The 23,773-nt window shown below is 61.0% G+C and overlaps 1 protein-coding gene across 1 annotated transcript; it reads left to right on the forward strand.

Annotated features, from left to right (window-relative positions):
- The first annotated feature begins 249 nt into the window (after positions 1-249).
- Positions 250-16,145, forward strand: CRIP2 (cysteine rich protein 2). Its single transcript, XM_074151350.1, has 8 exons — positions 250-372; positions 10,894-10,988; positions 12,976-13,033; positions 13,518-13,658; positions 13,828-13,896; positions 14,334-14,428; positions 14,713-14,770; positions 14,933-16,145. The coding sequence occupies exons 1-8, from the start codon at positions 330-332 to the stop codon at positions 14,998-15,000; spliced, it is 627 nt and encodes a 208-aa protein (XP_074007451.1). The 5' UTR covers positions 250-329; the 3' UTR covers positions 15,001-16,145.
- The last annotated feature ends 7,628 nt before the right edge of the window (positions 16,146-23,773 follow it).

The raw sequence follows: 23,773 nt of genomic DNA on the forward strand, positions 1-23,773 counted from the left end.
TTTTTTTTTTTTTTTCCCCGGGAAAGGGGAACGGTGAGCGCTTGCATCCTTGGGGCTTTCGGGGACGGGGAAGAGGGCAAGGGGAGGTTTGCCCCGGGGCGGGGGCTCCGTCGGCCGGGACCGTGCACCTGCCGCGCTGGGGACCGCGCCGTTACCGAGCCGTACCGAGCCGGGCAAACGCTCCGCGGGCAGCCCCGCCCCGGCCCCCCCCACCCCCCCACCCCGGGCGGCGGCGGGGCCAGTGGGCGGGGGCCGGGCGGAGCGGGGTGCACGGCGCGGCTCGGCTCGGCACGGCACGGCTCGGCTCCGCTCCGCTCTGCTCTCCCGCCATGGCATCCAAGTGCCCCAAGTGCGACAAGACCGTGTACTTCGGTGAGCGCATCCCCGGGCCCCGGCCCCGCATCCTCCTCCCCGAGCCGGGGCGCATCCCCGGGATCCCCGCTCTGTCCCCGCTCCCCAAATCCCGGCGCTCATCCCTGCCTTCCCCTTCCACAAGCCCCGGTGCATCCTCGGGTTTTCTTCTCCGTCCCGGCGCCGGGGTGTGTCCCCGGGTCCGCCGCCCCCAAAGCCCGGCGCATCTCCGGGTCCCCACTCGGCCGCGGCTCCCCAGCGGGGCGCACCCAGAGCCCTGCCCCGCACCGGCTGCTTCTCCCCTGGGCCCCATCCTCGCAGCTGCTGCGGCCCCTCTGCTCTTCCCCCCCCTCTCCTCCTCGACTCGAACCCACATCCCCTGGGCTGGGGGATGCTGCTGGCTGGTCCTGAGGTGGGGGACACGGGGGGTGTGGGTGGCAGGGGGGTCCCGGGCACCCTCCCCTGCTCCCTGGGCTGAGGAGGTGAAGCAAGGGGTGAGGAGTCCTGGTTGGGGTGTGTGCCCGCAGACTGTTTTGGTGCTGGGGGGGACTTGTGTCCCCTTGTCCCCACCGGCTTGGGTCATAGTGGAACCCAGCCCATCTGACATGGACGTGGTGCTGGGCAGGGGGCTCCTGTGAGCGGGGAGGGGAGAGGGAGGTCTCTTGGTGTGGAGGAGCAGGCGGTGGCAGGTGCAAACAAAACCCTCTCCCAGCCAATTTGTTCCCATTCCCTGCAAACCTCGCTCCAGGTGTGCTGTTTACCCCTCCCCATCTCTCCTCTCACCCAGCCCTCTGAGGGCCGTTCCCGGGTGGGTGAGCTAATGAATGGTTTGGGGTTTCTACGGGACTTTTTCAAAGGCAGCGTCTGGGCTTGGAGGTCCATCTCAGCATGCCCGGACCGGCTTTGGGCAGCAGCGAGTCCCTGCAGGTCTCCGAGAGCCCTGCTTGGGGTTGCGGCTGGTCAGGATCTCTGGGAACTGGGGCTGGGGTGTCTCCCATCGGGCATCCTGGAGTGAGTGCCGCCACCCAGGTTGCAGAAAATGCCGGGGGCAGAGGTGGGAGCAAGGGCTGATCCCCCGCCTTGGTGCCTCACCGCCGCTCCTCAAGGAGCCTGTCCCAGCCCGCTTGCCCCCTGTGTGACAGTGCCCAGCCCAGAGCCTCCCGGGGGCGACCCTGCCTCAGGGCGGGCATCTTTGGGGTGGGCATCCTTGGGACTGTGCTGCAGGCTCAGGGTGGCTCTAGGGACATATCCAGCGGTCCAGCTCGAGCTGTCCCCTGGGACCTGCTGGCCACGGGGCCCAGCCCGGTGCTGCCTGTCTGCATCCCTCCCTGCCCATCTCCCTCTGGTCCAGCCCCTGCTGCCTCAGCACGTTTGTTTGGTGGAGGAATACCAAAGGGTCCTGATGGTGCCTGAGCGTTTGAGGCATTGGTGCTTTCATTCCTTTCCGGCCATCTCCAAGTAAACACAGAGAAATAGGAATTTGCTCTCTTCCTCCTTTAAATAAACCTATTTGTGTGGGGGTAGGAAGGGCTCAGCCCCTTGGATGTCTTTCTCTGTGTGAATCTTTTCCTTTTTAAGCAGAAAATAGCGTGTCCGTACAGCCAGCTGGGCACTGGCCCGGGGTCAGAGTTGCTCCTCTCACTCTGGGGACGAGCCTGCCCTGCGTGGGGGGGGCCTGAGGGGGGGCTCAGGGACCCCTCCCTCGCTGCCGGAGGAGGTCAGGCTGTGCCAGGAGGCGAAGCGCCAGCCCCTAACAGTGCCTGCTCGCTCGCTCTCTCCCCACGTGCTGGGGGACTTGTGGGTCTCTTGGAGATGTGGCTTGAGGGGACATGATGCTATACCCGATGCCCCCAGCTGAGTGTTGGCTCTCTCTCCCCGGATGGGTTTGTGAACATGTACTGGTCCACATCCAGGTCTCGGCTGCTCCTTGCCTTCCCCGTTCCTGCCCCCCCGGGGGACGCCTTGTCCTGCAGGCAGGGGGGAGACAGGTCCCCAGCAGTGGGGGAATGGTAGCCCCCATCACACCCCTGCCTGCAGGGGCCACACAGCCCCTGCTGCCCCTAAGAGAGACCAGGGGGTGAGTCAAAACAGGGGCAAGCCAAAAACTTCTCCCTGCTTAGAGTTGAGATAGGCTGGAGCCTGTCCTTGCTGAACGCCTTGAGCTTTTCCTTGAGGAACCACCCAGGCTCTGGCAGAATAAACCCAGGTCCATTTATTTAATGCATAGAAACTGGGTGCAACCTCTGAGACGCCTTTCGGGGACGCGGCTTCTGGGGTTTCCACCCCATGGACCGCGTGGTTTGGTGGGAAGGCGACGGGAGCGCTGCGCCCGGGGTTTGGTAACGCTTGTGAATTCCTCGGCTGGCCCGAAGCTTAACGGGGAGGTGATTCATAAAGCCCCGCTTGTTCAGGAGCGCTCCTCGCCTGTGCTGAATGAACGCTGGCAACTATAACTTCTCAAATGCCTGGGATTGCAGCCGTGGGTCATGTGTGAGAAATGCCACTGTGTCCCGTTCCCGGCCCCGCACGGTGCCTGTGCGGCTGACCAACGCCAACAGTCGTGGGTACCGATGGAAAACTAATTTCCAGCCTGCCTGTTGCTTCATGCTCCCTGGAAAAATCCAGCGGGCTCCTCCCTGCGCAGTCAGGAGGATGTGGGCGTTTCCTGAGCTGCAGAATGAGCTTTTTTCCTTTAAAAAGCACAGGGAAATATAAAAATAGTTTTCTGGCTTTTTTTCTAATTTTTTTTTTTTTTTTTTTTTTTTGTAAAGCAGGCTGAGGTCTGTGACATTGTTTCCAGGAGCGGCTGGGGCTAACTTTCCTGCTTTGGGGAGGTTGGAGGGATGAAGTGAATGTTTAACCGGAGGAGCAGCGCTGCCGGCGGCTGTCGGGGCTGGTTCCCATCCCACTCTGGCAGGTGGCGGTGGGTTGGGGTTGGGTTATCTCTTCTGGCAGGAAGCGCCGGAGGGACCAGAGTCGCCTGCAGCCAAACAGCCACACATTTCCCCCGCTCCCTTTTGCATCGCTAGCCTTAAATGAGTTTTGCAGGGTCGCTGGGAGCCCTGGCCAAGCCTTTCCGCCTCCTGTCCTTTCTTCCCAGGGAACTGCGGGGGATCGCGTCGGCAGGGGGTTTCCTGTTTTCCCATCTCAAGCGCAGGGCAGGCGAAAGCCCCAGGGATGCAGCAAGCACACGTGCAGCAGGGTCCACCAGCGGGCAGTTTTTGGGGAGCTCTCTGCACGTGCTGGGGTGTCTGAGGGCTGGTGGGAGGCTGCTGCTCTGTTTCTTTGGGAAGGGGCATCCTAAAAGCATGTGGGAGTTGCCCAGTAGCCCCACGGTTTTTCCTGTCTGTGTCTGCAGCAAAACTGCTCTCTGGGGATGGTCTGCTGGTGGGGTGCTGGGGATGGACTAAGGACACGGACACGTCCAGCTGGGAAGCAAGGAGGGTCCAAGCCTAGTGCGGTCAGAGGGGACCACAGCAGATGCTGATGTCCTGAGTGTGCTGGAGGAGAGGGGTGCAGCTGGACATGGGGTGCAGTGAGGTGTGGGGTGCCCTCCCTGCAGAGCACTGCACCGCTGGAGCGGCCCTGCAGAAATCCAAGCTGCAGAAGCCGCTCTGCAATTAATAAGTAACCGCTGTCCTTGGCTCTGGGTATGACGGTGGCCCAGCAGGAGAGGCAGGAGGGCTCTATTTTGATTACAGCCGTCCCTAACAAAGGAAGCGGCTCTTCAAGCGCGGGCGGCATGTCAGTGTCGGCACGGCCCCCGGCTTGCCAGCGCGAAGGCTGGCTGGGCTCCTTGGGTACCTGCCTGCTCCCATGTCTCGGGGCAGCTGCGCTTGGAGCGTGTGTGGACCTTGCAGAATGGTAACTAAGGATGCACCAGTTCCCTGCTCCCTGCGCAGGGCCCTGCTGGGTGGGGGGAATGCCTCTGTGGGAAGCTGAAGGATAGGCTGATTAGCATCAGCGTTTCCCTCAGGAAAATAGCACGAGCTATAGACTGTGATCTGTGGGAGGGCGGGATGGGACGGTGTGAGGCCTCAGCCCCCTTTGCTCTCGCGCCCTGTGAAGTGCACGCTTTGCCGGAGCTGCTGGGGCTCCTGCACGCCGCGGTGCACGGCATCTCGTGTGCATGTTTGCAGGAGGTTGCCTGCCTTGTAGGCAGCTGGGGTTCAGCTGCTGTGGGACACAGGGATGTGTGGACGTGCCCAGAGGGGTTTGTGGTGGCTGGCCTGGGTATCCTTCTTTCCCTGTTCCGCCAGCCTGCGGGAGCAGTGCTGCTCCGGGGGCTGTGGGTGCCGGAGGCTTGGGGCTGGCAGGCAGCTCTCCGCAAGCCCGGCTGGTCCTGAGTGACTCCATTTGGTATCTGTTTTGTGGAGCTCTGCACCCACGTCTCAGGTCTCAGGCAGAGCTCCTTGTGTTCCCATCCTCCCTCCCTGTCCCTGGCAGGAGCACAGGGATGGGGAGAGGTGAGGTGATGGGACTGGAAAGGAAAGGCGGAGCAGGAACGCCCAAGCGAGAGGTAATGGAAAATCTGTCATTGCAATGTTGCAATCAAATACGGAGCCTGGAGTGTGTGTCATTGTGCCACTTTTGGCTGTGGTGGGGTGGTGGTGCCCGTCACTGTCAATGGGCTGGGAGGCCCTGAAGCAACCAGGGAGGCGATGGTGGGGGTCAGGTCCTGGCACACGAATGGGGAGAACTCTTCTACCAGCCTGCCATGCAATTGCTGGTGGGGAGCACTGGTGCTGCGGCCCCCAGGGAGGTCCCAAGCATCCTCTCCCACTGCCGTCTCTGTTCATTCTGTGTTGCCCACAGCCCGGGGCAGCTGGACACAACCCCTTGGAGCTGGTTGTGTCCTGCAGCTGCAGGGAGCCAGAAGGGTGGGGAGGTGAGTAGCCATGGGACCGGAGGCGCCCTTAGACAGGCTTGGCTGCTCCAGTGTGTCTCTGATTCCTGCTCTCACTGACACGGGCCAGGAAACTGTCTCATCCTCCTGGCGCTGCCCACCGGAGATGGTATCTCAGCGTGCAGGAGGAGCACGGTGCTCTGGACCAGCGATTACCCAGGGAGAGGGTTTGCTCGTGTGCCTGCCTGTGCCCCGGCTCTCTGCCGTCTGCTCTGCCCCTCGCCGTGCGGCAGGGTGAGAGGAGGGCTGCAGGCTGCCTGCATTCCTGCCTGTAATGTCTTGCGTGTGGGTCTGCGCCGCAGCAAGAAAGCAGGCTGAGAACCTGCTTCTTGAACCCAGTGCCCGGCAAGAAACACTGCTGACCCTCTCCCACACAGCCCCGGCCGAGCCGCCCGGCCTCGGAGCCGGAGGGGTGCATCTCGTGCGGATGCAGCTTGATGAAGGACAGCAGCCCCGTGGAAAATGGAGGGGGACTAGCCTGGAGGCTGCCCTCGCCCCGTTGAACCAGAGCGGGAGGTCGAAGGCTCGCAGCCAGGGAAGTGCCTGCAGTAGGTGAGGTTCTGTTGGCAGGGAGCGGCGGGATGGACGGGAGCCATGCCGTGCATTAGGGCTGCAGCTGGAAATCAAACAACCCTCGCTTGTGCCCAAGTGGCTCAGCTACGTGGAGGCTCAGGATCTGGGGAACACCTCACCTCTCCACTGAGCTGAAAGTGAGGCCCTGGAAAGCAGGACCCCCCCTTGCCTGGGGTATTCCTCGTTTTCCCCCCGCCCCCGGCTGCGCTCCCCGGCGAGGCCGTACTGAGCTGGCTTTGTTGCGCACTTGGAGGGAGCCCAGCAAGCGAGCGGCTTGGGGCCGGAGGGCTCGCCTCGCCTTGCTGCGGAGGAGCTAAATATATACGTCTTGGCCACAAAATCACAGTGTGGCGTAACCGTCGGCGCAGGCTGTGTGATGGGGAGAGGAGCGGCCTGGCCATGCCAGAGGAGGGCAGGAGGGGACAGGGTGGTGCGAAGGCAGTGCGGACCCTTCTGGGGGGCCGGTGAAGTACCATGGCATGGCATGGCATGAGCTCCTCAAGCCATCCCTCCACTTTTTCCACCTCCTGGCTGCACTGTGAGGGGATGAGGAGGGGATGAGGCTGCCACTGTCTGGACTCCTGGCTTTGTTTCCAGCCATTTACCAGGCTCCTTTCCCTGCTCTTATCTCTTTTATTCATTCTTTTGTGCCTGTGACTGCTTTGAAGTGCATCTGCAGTCGCTCTGACAGCATCCCTCTCCTCCAGGGATGCCTGTCGCTGGGTTTCTGTGGGGATTTGGCATCTTTATCACTGGGCTGGGCTTTGTCAGCCCTTCCCCGCATCCTCCCAGGGCTGTGGTGGGATGGATGGGGCACAGCCCAGCCCTTTGCAGAGGCATGGCTTCAGCTACAGTTGCTTTTGCTGAATAAGCCTCGGGCTGGAAGCAGCACTGACGTCAGGCTGTGGAAATACCTGTGCGAGGACCCGGAGCCGGTTCGGCGTGGCCCCCGGCGCTGAGGCTGGGAGGAGGGATGCTCCCTTCCCACCCCAAAAAGATGCACCTAGCTCTGGCCCACGCCAGCTGCTTTGCCCGGGCACAGTGGGTAATTAAGGGATGAGCCGCGTTGTCTCTGGGGTGGGGCTGCGCGGAGCCTGGGGAGCAGACTGTTTTGGCAGCCCCCTCTGGTGCTTTCCTGCTCCTTGCCTCTGATTTTCCCTGGCTCTGGTGGTGTCCCTTGTTGCTGTGAGCTGCACCCCCTGCACGTTGCAAACCCACCCCATGGCTGTGTCCTGCAGCTGGCCGTGCAGCTGGCCGTGCCTCCACCTCTCCTACGGGGGGGCATTTCCCCTAGGAGAGAGGTTTATTATCGATGACACCCAATGCCCACCCATGGCGAGGTGGGTAACCCAGGGCAGGCAAACCCTTCGTCATGCATGTTTGGCAGAGGCCAAATTCCCGCAGCTGTGAGTACCCTTAGGTCTGCACTTCCCAGGGGGTGCTGCATGGATGGTTTAAATTCGGTGGGCTTAAGGGGAGCCATCAAAAGAAGCCTGGCCAGCAGGAGTACTGCGTCCAGCTTTGGAGGCCTCAGGACAAGAAGGACATGGACTTATTGCAGTGAGTCCAGAGGAGGGCCACGAAGATGCTCAGAGGGCTGGGGCACCTCTCCTATGAAGACAGGCTGAGAGAGTTGGAGTTGTCCATCCTGGAGAAGAGAAGGCTCTGAGGAGACCTTGTAGCAGCCTTCCAGTACCTAAAGGGGGCCTACAGGAAGGATGGGGAGGGACTCTTTGTCAGGGAGTGTAGTGATAGGACAAGGGGTAATGGTTTTAAAGTGAAAGAGGGGAGATTTAGATTAGATATCAGGAAGAAATTTTTCCCTATGAGGATGGTGAGACACTGTAACAGGTTGTCCAGAGAAGTTGTGGATGCCCCGTCCCTGGAAGTGTTCAAGGCTGGGTTGGATGGGGCTTTGAGTAACCTGGTCTAGTGGGAGGTGTCCCTGTCTGTGGCAGGAGGGTTGGAACTGGATGATCTTTAAGGTCCCTTCCAACCCAAACCGTTCTAGGCTTCTGTGATCTTGCCATGTGCTGAGCATGTAGGTGCATGATCCAGCAAGTAGGGGCAGGACATGTGTGTGCTTGGTGTGATGCTGAGAGGACACGGGCGCTGGCCCATCCCTTCCTCGGGTGGCTTGGCATGGTGGGGCATGGTGTTTGGTGGCAGAGGCTGGATGTGTGCGGTGTGATGTCTGACCGAGTGAAGCCTGCACTGGAGCCCTGTGACATCCCGTGCCCCCTGCGCAGGGCTGCACGGAGCCCGGGCGCTGCTTCGCCCCAGGCTGCTCTTGCAGTGAGTGCTGGTGGGGGTGCGGAACGGGGCCCCCCCCAGCAGCTGCCTGGGGGTCTCTGCCGTGGCGGGAGGACATGGGCAGAGACTTCTACTCTGGAGCTGATGCAACAGTGGAACAGATGTGGCCGGGTGACAGGAAATCTGGGCCCTGGTGCTTTCCCTCCGCAGTGATTTATGGGCCAGCGCGGCCACGGGCGGGACGCCACTGCCCTGGAAATGGGCTGGGGTGGCTCCAAGCTGCTTCCTCTGCTCGGCACGAACAATGCTGCCTGGAAAACCATCCCGACTGTCCCGCCCCGCCATGGCCCCTGGGAGCCCTTGTTTGCAGCCAGAGGATGCCTGAGCAACCTCTGCGTGGCGTTTCCACCCGCAGGCAAGGGGCAGTCCCTGTGGTTCCCGGGCTGTCCTCGTGCCCTGGGAGCAGGATGGTGCACTGGGCCACCTTTTCCCTCCTGCACCATCCTCTGCCAGGGGCTGCAGGTGATGGTGAGGTCCCTTTTGCTCTGCGCGGCCTGAGGATGGGGGGGTGTATTTGTCAGGGAGCAGCAGGGATTTAACAGCTGCCTGAAATATTACGGTGGAGGGGGGGGAACACTGGGGGAGCATCCCATCTCGCGGGGGCAGGAAGGAGCTGGTGTGGGCTGTGGCTGGCTGTAATTGCAATGGCCTCTGGAAAACATCCGCCGGGAGTTTCCTCCTTGCTTTGTACCTGGGGCTGTGACGACGCTGGGCCAGGGTGGCGGGGGGAGCCGGGGGTGACGCAGCCAAAGTGCAGCCTGGCCTGGCTGTGCATCTGCTGTGACAAAGCCGAGCGGCCCTTTGGCCCCAAGCCCCTGGCTCAGCTTTCAGACCATCACGCTCCGTTTCCCTCCCTGGTCGCCCCGGGGAGGCACCAGTTCCGGCTGGGGGGATGCAGGGCTCCTGCAACAGCCCCAAGGCAGTTGGGTGCTGGGACCTCTGTGTCCCCCTCACTTTTGGGGAGTGCTTGGGGGGCTAGGGGCTGTGTGCCCTTGGGCTGGTCCTCTGCCCCCAGGGGCAGCCGAGGACTGCAGAGGAAGGGGAGGGCAGGCTCTGGCCCTTGCCCCTTCCCCGCGTGCTGCCTGCTGTGAGTCGCTGGGGAAGCGTGAGCCCTCCTGAGCCCCCGGGCTTGGGGGCCAGCAGGGATTTGCCCTGGCAGCTTTGAGCAGGCGGGCACAGAGCCCCGGCTGCGGAGGGGCATCCCTTCCCCCAGCCGTCTGCTCCAACCTGGGGTTTGGTCCAACCTGGACTCGTGCGTGGCATCACCAGGAGGGCGGTTTGGAGCTGCTTCCAGCTGATGTTGGTTCCCCAAGCCCGTCCTCCATGTGCTTGCTTGGGGGTGCTCTCCAGCCTCCCCCCTGCACCCCAGTGAAATGGTTCCTGCTCTGCCCCCTCGCACTGCCCTCCTCTGCCACCCCCCACCCTGTTTTGCACCAGGGCTGTTTTTTTGGGTGGCAATGGCAGTTGTTTCGGCTTATCTTGGCCTTGCGGTGTGCCCCGGACACAGCTGTTTGCCTTGGGAGGAGGGTGGCTCTGGAAGCCAGGATCGGCCCTTGGGGAGCTCTTGACCCCCATCTTGACCTGATGCAAACAGGTGACATTTGCTGAGGTCTTCAGGGAAAATAGGGCTGGGAAACCCGCCGTTACGGAGGAGGTCTTCTTGTAGAGCAGGGCCAGGCTCCGGTTTCGCTTTTATTTGCTTGTTAAATATTTTATTTGGCTCTTCTGATTTAGTTTTACGGTGGCTTTAGAGGGATCATGCTGTTTTCCAGCTGTCTCCACACACGTGTGGGGGAGAGGGAGGGCACACGGGAATTGGTGGGGGGCACAGGGCAGCACCTGGCCCCCCAGGAGCTGGGAGGGAGGGGGGACAGCAGGAGGCCGGGGATGCAGGATGAGGACTGGCAGACCGTGCTACCTCCCGGGGTGCTCCTGGAGATGTACGGCTCAGGGCCAGCCGGAGGAGATGCATTTGCGTAACCGGTCTGGAAGCATTTTCCTTCCCTGAATTTGCCCGCTGATGCTTTGAAACTGTTTTTGGTGCCGGCAGCGAGTTGCTCCGCAGGTTTGTGGCACTCCGGGGCAATGCAGGGATGGTGCCTGCATACCCGTCGGCACATCATGCCTGCTCCCGGGCTGGGGGCGAAGGGTGAGCACCCATACACCCAAGAGGCGGGTGTTTTCCAGGGCCAAACGTCCATCTTTGGTGACACTGGAGGATGTCTGCTGTCCCATCCTCCCGTCGGGAGGTGAGCGGGTGTCCTGGGACCAGCACTGGGAGGCTGAGGGCTGGAGCTGCGGCCGAGACTCCCAGGAGCCCAAGAGGCTGCGTGTGCGTGGGGGAGGCATGACTAACCGGGTGGGGTGGGCATGGTAACACCAAATATTTGAATGGGAGCAGGGTCATTCTGGGTAACGTGGTGGGTAAAAATAGATGCAGGGAGTAGAGAGAATAACGCTACCGTTGCTGGACTGGTGCGTGGGAAAGGGTGTCTGTGCGATGGCAGAACCGGGGATGGGGGGGTCAGAGGTTGCAGGCGCCCAGGGGGGGCCCGTGCCCATGGCCTGAATGGCCTTGAGAACCCTGTGGGGCTGCAGCAGCACGGTCCCTGTGGTGTGGCTAATTTGCACAGCGTGCTGATGAGCAGCCCTCCTCAAGTGCAGCCCCCCATGGTGCCTGGAGCCTGACTTCCCCAGGGGCTTTAGCCGGTGCTGGGCAGTCGCTTACCCCTCTCTCCTGTTCCCTGCAGCCGAGAAGGTGTCCTCCCTGGGCAAGGACTGGCACAAGTTCTGCCTGAAGTGTGAGCGCTGCAACAAGACCCTGACCCCGGGCGGGCACGCCGAGGTAAGAGCTGCTGGGATGGATGGGGAGGAGGAGATATGCTGCCATGCAGGGGTGGCCTGGTGGTCTCTCCAGCACCCCAGGGATGGGGAATCCCAGGAATTGGGCTGGGGCAGGTACCCGATGCCATGGGGATGGGCTGTTCCTGTGGCATGCAAGGGCAGGATTGCACACTGTGGCTTCAGATGCTGTGACCCCTGGTGCTCAAGAGCTCTCTTGCACAGTCCTGGGCGAGCCACAGAGTGGTGCTGGCACCATGTGTGATGCCCAGCCCGGTGTGGGCTCCCAGCAGCCTGTGGTGAGACTCAGTGTGCCCTGGCAAGTGCTTGAAGCAGCTCCATGCACCGGACAGGCTTGTTTGGGCATCACACTGGCTTCAAAGGCATGCGGGTGCTGAGAGCCTGCACCGCAGTGTGGTGAAAACCACTGAAAATCGGGGATGCACCATTTGCCATGGTGATGCTAGCTCAGAATCAGTGCTCTTGGTGTCCTGGGGCTTGCACTGGAGTGCGATGCCACCGCAGCTGCCCAGTGCTTGGGAGTGCAAGGGTGCTGTGCCGGCGGTGGCAGGTGCTCGGGCCCGGGAGCAACTGTGTTTTTCTTGTGCAATGCCCCAGCGTGACACCCGGTGCCCTGGGTTTTGCGCAGTGCCTGTCATGCCAGAGTGTCACCAGCTCTTTAGCGAGGCTTTAGCGTGCGGCACAGCTGGGGAGCAGGCGGTGGCAGCAGGGACAGCCGTGCTGGTTGCCACCAGCCCGTCGTGGGAGTGGGGCCAGTCCTGCCGGGGAGGGTGGGGCTGTGCGGGTGGCTCTGTGCTTCGGGCCAGGTTAAACCCTGGGCATTTGCTACTTCTCCATATAAGGCCAGATTCTGCACCCATGGGGGACGGCAGCCAAGCCCCCACCGACTGCGCCAACAGCAGGATTTGGCCCTTCCCTGCTTTTTCTCCCTCCTTTCAAGCCAGCGTGTCCGGCCGGGTTGGAAAGGTGTCGCGGGGAGACCAGCTAAATGTTTACCCTCCCCTCCGGCAGGGTAACGCTGCGAGCACACTGGTATTTATGCCTTGCAATATTTGGCAGCTGCCTGCTGCCAGCCCGCTGCCTGCTCGCTCCCTCAGCCTTGCCCCCGCACCCTGCCAGCCCTCGCCCACGGCACGGCACCGCTCGAGGTGGCAAGGGAAGGGACATCGCTTCTGCTCAGCTACCGCCCTGCCCGTGTTGGGCAAGGCGTCCTTGCCTGGCAGCAAGAGGGGACGGAGGGCAGGAGCACGGGGCACAAAGCGGATGACGCATTGAGCCGAGCAGGGGATGGGGTGGGTTCGTGCCCGAGGATGCGGTCCCAGTGGGTTTTCCACATGGAGCTGTGTGCGTGGCAGCCCCGCTGCCCCCCAACCCCCTCCCCCCCCGCCCCAGCCACAAACGCTTTTTCTTTTCTCTTGGACTCGGTTCCCGCTGGCCCATGAGAAACGGCTGTGGGGAGCTCCGGGGCTTATCGCCCGCTTCATGCCTTCCTGCGATAATCGCCCCCAGCCGATAGCAGGGCTGATAGCGCCTGGGCCGGGACCGGTGCCCGCGCGGGGCCTCTGATCTCAGGCCAAGGCGAGGGGGGAGGTGGAAGCCACGGCGCTGTGTACGCGCCTAATAACGGCCTGACTGTGCACGGGATGCTTAACGGGCAAAGTGGTGCCTTACTGGGTCCCAGTGGCACACGGCCGGGTTGGGGCTTGGAGATGCCTCTCAGCTGAAGTGCCGCAGGCTGCTGGTGCTCCAGCCCCATGGTACGACATGTGCAGAACAGCCCGAGCGTTTGATGCAGGCGAGATCCTTGAGCGCTCGGGTGGCGTTAGGCTGTCGCAGGCAGACCCACAGGCTGGGTGCGTTTTGGGGTGTAGGCATGGCCGTGGTGGTTTCTGAACACCAGTGGGGATGGAAGCGATCCCGAGGGAATCGTGGTCGCCGCTCAGCATCCTAACACTCCCCTCTCTCCCCAGCACGATGGGAAGCCCTTCTGCCACAAGCCCTGCTACGCCACGCTGTTCGGCCCCAAAGGTACGTCCATGCTGCCCCCATGCCTCTGTGGCCACGGCCAGGGCTGCAGGAGAGGGCAGGTTCCCCCATCCCTGCTGGCAGGGAGCCGTGGCCCCAAAAGCACACCCCAGGAACCAGGTTGGCATGGGCTGAGCATCAAGCCAGCTCTTTTGCAGTCCCAACCCTGCTGCCCCCTTGTGCAGAGGGAGAGGAGAGCTGCTGGAGGGAGGGATCTGTCCTGACAGCTGTCTTTTTTTTTTTTTTTTTTTTTTTTAATATTTCAAAAACAAATTCTCATTCAAACAGAAGGTGGAGTCACTCTCCTATCCCAGACGTGGCTGGAGAAAGCCTGAGTCAGGAGAAAGCAAGCCGGGGCTGAAGTGCAGCGGTGTCTGCAGTGGCCCTGTGGCTCATTGGGGCTGGGGGAGGTGGGACAGGGGGTGGGAAGAGGATGGAGACCCTGAGTGCTCCCAGGCCACTGCAACGTTTCTCTGCCCCACTGCAGGGGTGAACATTGGTGGCGCCGGGTCCTACATCTATGAGAAGCCGCAGATCGAGGGGCAGACTGCTCCGGGACCCATCGAGCACCCGGTGAAGGTGGAGGAAAGGAAGGTGAACGCTGCACCTCCCAAGGGACCCAGCAAAGGTGAGGGGCAGGGCAGGATGGGCAGCCTGGCCCTCCACCATGGCATTCAGCTGGTCCAGAGCCACCGCGTTTGATGGTGTGGAGTGCAAGGTGTGTGTGGGGTCCTCCACACCCGTGTGTCCCGACTGAGATGTCCCTCTTCTCACGCCCATGCCCTCTCTCCTTCCAGCCTCCAGTGTTACTACCTTCACCGGGGAGCCCAACATGTGCCCGCGCTGTGGCAAGAGAGTCTACTTTGGTAAGATGGCAAGCAGGCAGTGGATTCATGCCCTGGGGTGGCATGGCCCCACGGTGCTGGGGCTTCATGCAGGACCCCTGGGGCATACAGAGGGGCTGGGAGGGGGTTTTTGCTCAGAGGTGGGGCTGGGGGCGCAGAGGGATTTGCCCGAGGAGCCTGCAGGGATGGGTCCTCTTGGAGGAGCTCCTGGGTGCAGGGCTTCATGTGTGTCCTGTCCCCCGCTGTCACATCCCAGGTGGGTGGTGTGGGCTTAATAGCTGTCCTCAGCCAACCTGTCACTTGTGAGGCAGCAGAGGGGTGGGAGAGACATGGGAGGCTGGGATGCACAGGGCTGTCTCAGGATTTTGCATGCAGAGGTGATGTCTCCATGGGGCTTGCTCCCCCTTTGCATGTGTGCAGGGGAAAGACATCACCTTCCCTCCTTGTCCTTGCTCTAGCTGAGAAGGTGACTTCTCTGGGGAAGGACTGGCACCGTCCCTGCCTACGCTGTGAGCGCTGCAGCAAGACACTGACCCCGGGGGGCCACGCCGAGGTAAGGATGTCCCTTCCCCGAGAGCCCCAGGCAGTGTGTATGGGGGATGCTGGCGTGGCATCTCCTGGCTGAGCTGTGTCATGTCACACCTGTGTGGCAGCCCTTGCCTTTGCAAGAGGGCAGGGCATGGCTGGCAGGAGCAGCTCCCGCAGCCCAGAGGTGCCGGGGTGCAGCTGTCTGCAGGGGGTGAGCAGAGTGGGAGAGGTGCCCAGCCAGGGGCACGTGTCCTGGGGACTAGCCTTTGCCCACCCCGGGTGACCTGCTTCTCTCTCTGCCCCGCACAGCATGACGGACAGCCGTACTGCCACAAGCCCTGCTACGGGATCCTCTTCGGGCCCAAGGGTGAGTGCCTGGGGGTGCGTGGGTGGGCAGCCGGTCCAGGGGCACGCGCCCCACCTGGGCTACTGCTCTCGATGCTTATGCCACTGCCCAGAGGGCACATCTCCCTGGAGCGTGCCACCTTCCTGCACGGGTCCTCAACCTCCTGCATCTCCCCCTGTGCAGGCGTCAACACCGGAGCTGTGGGAAGCTACATCTATGACAAAGACCCTGAGGCGAAGAACCAGCCCTAGACGGAGTCCCCCTGCCCGGCCGCCTGCTCTGTGCCCCCGTACTAACCTCCTGCTCACAGCCGGAGCAGACCCTTGCCAGGCTGGCCACGGACCTGTGCTCTCTCTGCTGTCTCTACTCTGGGCAGGACAGCCCTGCCCCCCGGGTTATATATCATAGTCTCTAATATAAGCTTCAGTGTTTAAAAGCAAAGGTAGAAGGTGTCTCTGGTGGTTCCCAATGTGCTCTGCCCTCCCCAGCCCGCCCACCAGTCCCCCAAGCGTGAGAGGCAGCAGAACGGGTGTGGGGATGTCACCATGTGCAGGGGACAACGGGTTGCACTCAAGGGGCTGAAAGTGGGGTGAAGGTGGAGGCAGGAGTCCCACCGTGGGAGTGGGAGGGTGCTGCCCCCTGCACTGAGGGTGGTGGAGCCGGGCAGGCATCCCATGGCGTTTGGGGATAGGGGCTGGTGGTCAGAGCACCCAGCCCTGTTCCTCACCAGTGCAGCTGTGGCGTGTGTCACCCGAGGGCTCTGGCCCATCTGGCAGCACTGCCCTTCTCCCGGTCCTTCCTGGGCTCCATGTCCTGGCTCTCGCTCTCCCCAGAGCCCGCTGTGGACCCCAGATGCCATTGGGGTTGCAGGGTCTGGCACCTCCCTGCATCCCCATCCTTGCACCCCCAGGGCGTCTCTGTACGTGTACCCGGGCAGGAGCCCAACCCCCTCTGCTGGCTGGTTTGGGTTGGTGCCCCCCATCCAGCCTGGTTCCCCACGGCAGCAGAGCCTGTGCCAGGTGACACCTGGTGGCCGCAGTCCTGGGGGAGTGGGCTGCTCCCCGCCTTTGGAGGGCAGAGCGCATTGGGCTGGCGGCTTGGTGGCGGGACGCCTGCCTGCTTCCCAGAGCCGGAGGTTTCTCATTGTTGTTGTTTATTTATAAGCAGTTGTAAATGTGCCCCTTGCTTTGGAGAATGACACGTGCCCCCCCCAGTCTCACCCGTCCCCCATGTGCACGCCCGGCCCCGCTGCTGCCCAGGCGGTCGTGGAGGGGCCTGGTGCAAGGGACTCCTGGGGCAGCGAGCCCTGGGGTGCCAGCACCCCGCTCTCTCCAGGCTCCCTGTGCCACCATGGGGCTGACTTTTGTTATTTGCTGACAATAAAGGTTTTGAGAGATGTGTTGTGTGGCTCAGCTCTGGGTGGAGGTGGGGGAAGCTGTGTGTGCTGTGCAGCATCCCTCTGGTCCTGGGACAGTGTGGGGACCCTGCTACTATGGTCCTGCCACAGCTGGCTCCTCCTGGGGCAAGACAGAGCAGCCTTAGCCCCAGCCAAGCCCAAGCTGCCCAAGCCAGAGCCATGGTCACTTTATGGGCTGTGAGCAGGATGGGCTTGGAGCGGGCTGTGCTGACCCTGCAGATGGATGGGACGGGATGGGATCTTATCTTCCCTGGCTTTGCAAGGTGAAAAACTAAGAGAGGGGTGTAATGCAGCAGGGGACACTGTTCCCCGCAGCCTGGGCTTGCTGAGCAGGCGCAGTGCCTGAGTGGGGCTGCTGGTGGGAAAGCCCAGCCCGGCAGCAGCGGGGCAGGAATGTAGTGTGGGGGCACAGGCCACCTCTCCTCCACCCCTCTCCCCAACCCCTGGGAGCTGCCATGTGCCCTGCCAGATACTAGAGCCCTGCTGCCAGTCCTGGTTTTAGACATCCAGCTATTCCCCCTAGGAGCTCGGCGTCTGGAAAGCAAGGCACAGAGGCCGGGGCTGCCAAGGCAAACACCGGCTCTGGGAACCGCTGCTTCAGCTTGTCCCCTCCTGCAGGTTCTTACAAGAGGCCCATCGGGCTGCCTGCTGACAGTGCCCCTGCCGGGGACACAGGTACCCCACCATCCCTGTTTGCTGGGGAGAACAAGGATTTGGTGGCCCCTGCAATATTTTGCATCCTTGTAGCAGCCTCAGCCCCGGAGCTGCTCCATCACCATGCAGAAGAGGGGTGGGTGGGTGCTGGCCACAGCCCTTGGCCTTGGCCTTGCCCGGGCATGGCTAGGGAACGGTGGGTGCTGCAGAACAGGAGCGCTGGCTCTACCGTGCATTGTGCCTGCGGAGAGCATTCGGCCCCAGGCTCAGGCAGCTGGCAGAGCGGTGGACACGGGAACTGCTGGTTTTCCCTCTCCCGGCAGTGATCCCAGCGGCACGCAGCCTTTTCCCAGGCACGGAGGGCTCGGCAGCGCAGTTCCTGGGCCGGGAAATGGGTTGCGTATGTGTTCGTGTTTTGGTGGGGTTTCTATAGAGACTTGACCCCTCTGATGTTTTAAGGGACAAGGCTGCTGCGGAAATCAGAGCAGTGTCACTGCCGGCTCCTTCCCTGACCTGCAGCAGAGAGCTGGGCCCTCGCAGCCAAACTTTGCCAAGTTTGCCCCACGTAGCAGCAGCAGTGCTGGGGTGGGGGGACCCCATTGCCCATCTGGGACCTGGCACAGCTGCCAGCGAAGCCCTTGGCACAAATCCAGCTCTCTTGGCAACCCTTATTTCTCATCGTTAATTAATGAGTTTAATATGACAGCTTTTTTTGCTAGCCTGTAGTAATCCCCTGCAGCAGGGAGTTTCCCGGAGGGACTACCCAGGCTGATTTTCCTCCCTACCACCCTGCCTGCAGCTCAGGGGGGAGTGTCGCCCTCCCCAGTGCCCACCTGGCCCCACGCTGTGCACCCAGCCCACCCCAGCCCAGCCCAGCAGCCCTGACAGCATCCTCGCTGTGGACACTGGCCCTGGCCCCTCAGTGAGGGACCAAGCAGGAGGCTCCCCCCACAGTGCCTCCAGGTGGGATGCTTGCTGCAGGGGGCCCTCACCTGAGACTGAGAGTGTGATGGGATGGGAAGGAGCTGATGCAGGGCTGCTGGCAGCTATTTAAGCCAGTGGTCTTGAGACATGAAGGAGGGTGTTTTGGCAGTAGCAGGGGTGGGAGGGGATGCACTGATGGCTGGTACTTGGGTTAGATCTGAATGCGAAGGGCTATGGGGCAGGCAGGCAAGGGAAGGTATAGCATCCTGGCTGCTGCCTGCTCCCAGGCAGCTGCCATAAAACACAGGATTTTATTTTGGTCTGGGGCTGGCTTTTTTTTTTCCTCCTTTCTTTTTTTGCTTCCATTTTCTTTTCCCCATGAGAGTTGTATCAGGGGAATGCAATGAAAATAAAAATAGACAAAATCCAGCTCTGTTGCGCAAGGGGATGCTGGGGAGCCTGCATCCATCACAGCTTCCTGCTACCCCAAAAGGGACAACCCAGCTGCTCAAGCTCCAGGTGGGTGATGTCCCTTCACTGTCCCCTCATCCTGATGGGGTGAGGTGGGCCGGGCATTCCTCGTGCCAGAAGGTGGCCCCCAGGTACAGTGGGTGCCCCAGCGTGGGTGTTAAGACCAGGAAGCTGAAGGATGTAGCAGAGCTTTGAGATTCCACATGGGGTTATCTCTGTGTGTGTACTGAGGTGTTGGGGCTGTCCCTGTGCTGCCAGGTTGGTGTGGGGATTGAGGCACCGACACAGCAGAGTGGCACTTTGCATGAGCAGAGAAGGCAGCTCTGGCCTCTAATCCTTGATGCATTTTTGTATTTATTTTTGGGAGGCCTATGTGAGCTGAAAATGCTCCTTTACTTGAGGCTTGGAAAACATCCTTTCCCTTGGGGATGTCAAATATTTTATTTTTTTTCAGCTCAGACTTGCTAGTGGGATAAAAAAGTTGGAGGCCTCTGGTGATTACAGACATGCTCTCCAGGGTACGAAGGAAAACAGAGAACAAAGTGGATGCAGCTTTGCTTGGAATTCCCCTAAGCCCTGTGAACTTGTCCTGGGCAATTACCCTTACTGGCTCCCAGCTTTCCTGGGAGCCAGCTGAGCTCAGCAGGGAGCCATGCCTTGAAGCTCCTCGCTGGGTGCAGGGCAGGGATCCCACCAGCTGCCATGACGGTGGGATCAACCTGTTTTGAGGGCAGTTCTGATCATGGGTGCCAGCTCGGGTATCCCTAAGCTGTGGGAGAAGCAGGATTGTCACCTAGTGGTGTTTCTCAACAGAAGAGTGAGGGCACCCGTGCCACCAGAAACGGGGCTGCATCACTTGTGCTGTCATTAGTGACACAGAAAAGGGACCAGTGAGTGTACAAAGGCTGGTCCCAGGGGGGGCACAGCAGGCTGCACACATGCAAAACACCAGGGAGGGACTTTGTGGGGGTAGGAATGATGAGGGCAGCCCTGTGCTACAACATCTGAGACGGTCCATGCAGGGAAGGGAGATGCAACGATCATGGTGTGGAGGGGCTCCCGAAATGCAGGAAGATGGCAGGACAGCATGGATGTGGCTCCAGCACAGCTCTGACCTGACAGGGGTTGGAGCAGCACAGCTGGGCAGCGAAGCAAGGCGCATTTAAAGCATTTGCTGGGAAGTCAATAAACAGGAGCCAAAAGGGATGAAGTGCTGGAAGATGTGATTTAAGACGGGATATTAAAAGCGACCCCAGTAAGCACAGCTTGCTTCCACAGGGGCCAAGAACCGGCTGCTTCAATACTCCGTGAAGTCAGTGGCGTGGCTTTCCCTGGCTTGGACAGGCTTTGGCTCGGCCCCAGGGAAGGTTAAAGTACTGGGTGTAAATACTGGAGAGGGTGTAGGAGAGCAGGCAGGGATGAAGGAGGAGGAATGGCATGAAACCAAGCAAAGGAGGATTTGGGCTGTAAATCCCCCTGCCAGTACAGTGCACTGGGCTGTCGCACAGTGAGAGCTGCTGTTGCAGACTCTGGCCATGGCACTGGGGAGGAAGGTGCTGGCTCTGTCCCTCAGCAACTCCCCAGCTTGTTGCTGCCTGGGAATTTCCCCCCAGAATGTAGGCTGGGGTCTGCAGCAGCCTTTATATCACCAGGTGGGGTAAGCAGCCATGGGACTGCCCTGGGAACTCAGGGGGGCTCCTGGAGTGCCCTGGGGCTGTTTGCAGGGGAGGAATACCTGTGCTGGTGGGATGGAGGTGTGCACGCTGCTAATGGGTGTGCAAACCTGTGGCTCCTCCTCTTGTTCTCCCTCTCTTTTGCTCTGTCTTGACTCTCCGTCTTGCTTGGGTAAGGCAGAGCGTTGCAGCTACATCCCTCTCCCCTCCCTGAGCTGCCACCATGGCATGACCACGCCGGGCAGCGTGCTGACGGAGAGAGCAAACACCTCTGCACCCCTTCCCCTTTGCCTCACCTCCAGTGAATTTTTAACCAGGAAAAAAAGGTGTGGTGTCAACAGCCTGGACCCAGCCCAGGGCAAACAGCGCTGCCTGCCGAGTGCCCCACGCCAGGGCAGGGCTGGGGAGGTGGTCCCTGGCACTGGTCCCCTGCGAGCAGCTCCCCACCAGCCCCCAGCACGGATGTGCATCTTCCTGGCGGGCAGAGGAGATGCCTCATGAGTGCTGGGCAGCTTCCCAAAGGAGCGGGCGTTGCTTCCTCGATGATCCTGGCTGGATTTGATAGCCACAACAGAAACAGCCGGGGCTGTGCCAGGAAAATGCACCAAACCCTCCCCCGGCAGGATTTAGCCAGGAGGTTTCCTTGGGATGCTACTAATGGAAAGCTTGCAGAAAAGAGCAGATGGTAGTGGAGACTTTGGCCAGACCGTACGCAGGGAGACTGAGGGAACAGTGCCTGGATGAAATTGGAGAAGATTTTTCTGTGGAGCTGGGATTTGGAAGGGTTGGAGTGGTGGGTGAGAGCTACCGCGCTCTTCTGTCCGATGGATGGAAATCCCAGATGCAGCCCCAGCATGGGCCTGCACAGGCAGCCCCATGCTCTGCCGGCAGTGGGGCTCACCCCATCCCCCCCGAGTCCCTGTGCCGTGTGGCAGTGCCTCGCCGGGCTGGGAGCTGGCCCCGGGGCTCCCGTGTTTGTTACTGCTCACGCAGTGTAATATTAACCGCGTGATAATCATTCACGCCCTGGCTTTTGAGGCTGAGAGCTGACCCGACAAGTGGCTGCTGTGGGCAGCCAGCTACCTTAACCGGGCTGGAAATGTTTTTACAGTTTCTGCTAGAAATAGCCGTGTGATTGCCCATGCCCAGGGAGGGGGGGACTCTGCCCCGCGTCCAGGAGGGCAGCGAGCACAGCTTGTGGCACGGCAGCGAGCATGTTTCACAGGCTCAAACCGTTTGGGGCTTTACAGCACCAGTGGCAGCGTGCTGGTGTGGGTGTGCTGGGCTTCCCTGCCAGCAGCCCCCAGGGTGGCCTTTTCTGAGCCCTTTCCCCAAGCCCCCCTCTCCCTCACTGCCTTTCCCACTGCCGTCCTGTTCCCAATTACTCCCAGCCGTCGGCCGCCTGTCGGCTTTATGAAGACGTACCCCAGAGTTTTTCCTTAGGGTGTAATTTGCCCTGACAGCCGCCTTCGTGCTGTTGTTTTTCCCGGCCGGCCGGTAATGGGATTAGCCGCGTGCAAATCCGGAGGTGATGGAAGGCGAGTGGGTGGAGGGGGGTGCGCTGGCCCCCCACCGCGGGGTACCCTGTGCTGCTTCGCAGCGCCTGCATCTCGCGGGCCTTTTGATGGGATCACATGCCCGGCAGCAACCCCCAGCCTCTGCTGGGCTTCTTTTTAAGCCACCCTGTAATTTTCTTGTCAAATTAGAGTCCCATGCTGAGCTGGGTAGGGCATATTTTACAACAAATCATCTTGGCTGAGCAGGCCCTTGACTTGCACAAGCACGGGCTGAAATATGGCCGGGGAGGGAGATTTTGCAGGACTTGCAGTTGTGCTACTGCAGGGAAAACACTGGACTGGGGTGCCACCAGCCCCCCGGGTCGTGCCTTCACCAGTGCATCATCCTCCCGCTGTGCAAGTGTGCTGGGGGGCCACGCCATAAGAAGTGTGGGAGCCCTGCTCTGCTTCAGTGAGAGGGGGCAAGAGGGGAGCCGGGAGCTGCCGCCCTGGCAGATGGGCTGCTTTGCTACACGGAAATAGCTGTTTTTTTCTTGCTATGTTAGCAAAACAAACCCAAATCGGCTTATGTTACCCGCCCTGCCAGCTAAACTGCCGATGACTTTTCCAGTCATTACTTGGATAATTACCAGGGACCAAGTTGCTTGAGGGGGATATTTGGGCAGGCAGCGTGTGCCCACAGCTCCGGTGTGCCCAGGAGCTCTCGCCTGGAAACCCTGCCCCAATAGCTTGGGAAACACCTGGGGTGGACCTTGCACTAAATATGCTGCAGATGGACCTGGGGAAGGTGGTGCTGGCTCTCGCCGGTGCTCACTAAGGGACCAGGGAGGGGACCCTGGCCATAACAACGCCACCCAAACAAACAAAAGGGATAGCCCAGGTCTTTCTGAGGACCCTTGCTACGTCATCGAGGAGTGCTGACGCCTGATGCTCTGAGATGGAGCCTCACCCACAGATTCCTATCAGAGGGCACAGACAGCTGAGGTGTGCTCTGCTCTAATGGGTAAATTAGCTGGAACAAGGTCTCCAGATAAGATAACGCTGTGGTTTGCTGAGGAGGCTGTTCTCCTATGGTCTTGGCTGGATTGTTTCCCTGGCAGGCTATGAACCTTGTTTTGAAGTGGTGCTCAGGCTGGGACTTGGCTTTGCTGAAGACACCGCCCCTGCCCCTCTCCTGCTGCTCCCTGAAGCCATCTCTGCCCAGCACCAGAGCTTGCCCGCTGCCTGCCCTTGCCTGTGTGGCCATGCCGTGGCCACGGCAGGCCTTGCCTGCCGTGCCACTTGCCACGGGCAGTGTCCTGCTGCCGAGGGATGAGTGGCCCCCGCTCAATGCCACGCCAAAACAGCTTGCAGACAGTCGTGGCATGGTTTTGATTCCTGGGAGGACCCTGGATGGCAGAAGGAGTGGTTTCTCCAAAAGTTGGGCTGCTGCTGCATTTCCAGCCAGCTCCCTCCAGCCGGGCCGGCAAGGGCTCAGTTTATTGCCCCACCACGGCGCTCTGATGGGTTTCACACACCGGCATTAGAAGTGTTTATGGACTTGCTCCCTGTAAAATGAGCAAGAGGCTGCATCCCACGGGCTCCCGAGGTGCTGCTGTGCTCCGGGAGCGTCTGCAGCCCTTCCTCCTTCCCTGCCAGGGACTCTCCATGGCACGGCTTTGCTGTGCTGCCTTGCTGCCGGATGTGCCCACTGACCGATGGGGGGAGAGCAGGGCAGTGGCAATGAGCAGGATGCATGCCCAGCCCCGGCAGGGCGTAGAAACTGGGGCTACTGACCCATGGAAACCTTCACCCTGATATTGGCTCTCCGTAGTTCCTGTAGGTTTTCATGGCACACCACATGCTAGCACCAGGCTTCGGCTCACCCCTTCGTGAAGCAGCCTGGGGGTAGCCCAAAGTGTGAGCAACCCCACAGCAGGGCTGGCCAGGCTAAACCAGTGGGGCTAGAGGGGTGGCTGCCAGACATAAAGCCCCATGTGGGCAAGGCTGGCAGAGAGCAGCAGCATGCGGCTCAGCAGCACCCGCTTTGTGAGAACTGCCATGGGTTTTGTGCCTGCTCTGTGGTATGAACAGTCTCCATCCAGTAAGTGCATGGGGAACTGAGGGGAGGGGGCAGCTGGGCTCTGCTTCAGCTGGTTTGGTCGGTGTGCGGTGCCATGTGGGGGCACAGGCTGCCCTGGCTGGGACAGGAGCATTCCTGATGTGGGCTGAGTGGTCTGTGGGGACTGGCTGGAGGGCTGGGCCAGCTGGAGGAGACCTGCAAGAGGACAATTTTCGGCTGCCCGCCGGCACAAAACCTGCCTTAAAAGGGAGCACAGCTAAAGACTGGCTGTCCTAGCTGGGCAGTGGCCTCAAAGCAGCCTGGCAC

This window comes from Numenius arquata, chromosome 8, assembly GCF_964106895.1.
Source record: "Numenius arquata chromosome 8, bNumArq3.hap1.1, whole genome shotgun sequence".
Classification (NCBI taxonomy): domain Eukaryota; kingdom Metazoa; phylum Chordata; class Aves; order Charadriiformes; family Scolopacidae; genus Numenius; species Numenius arquata.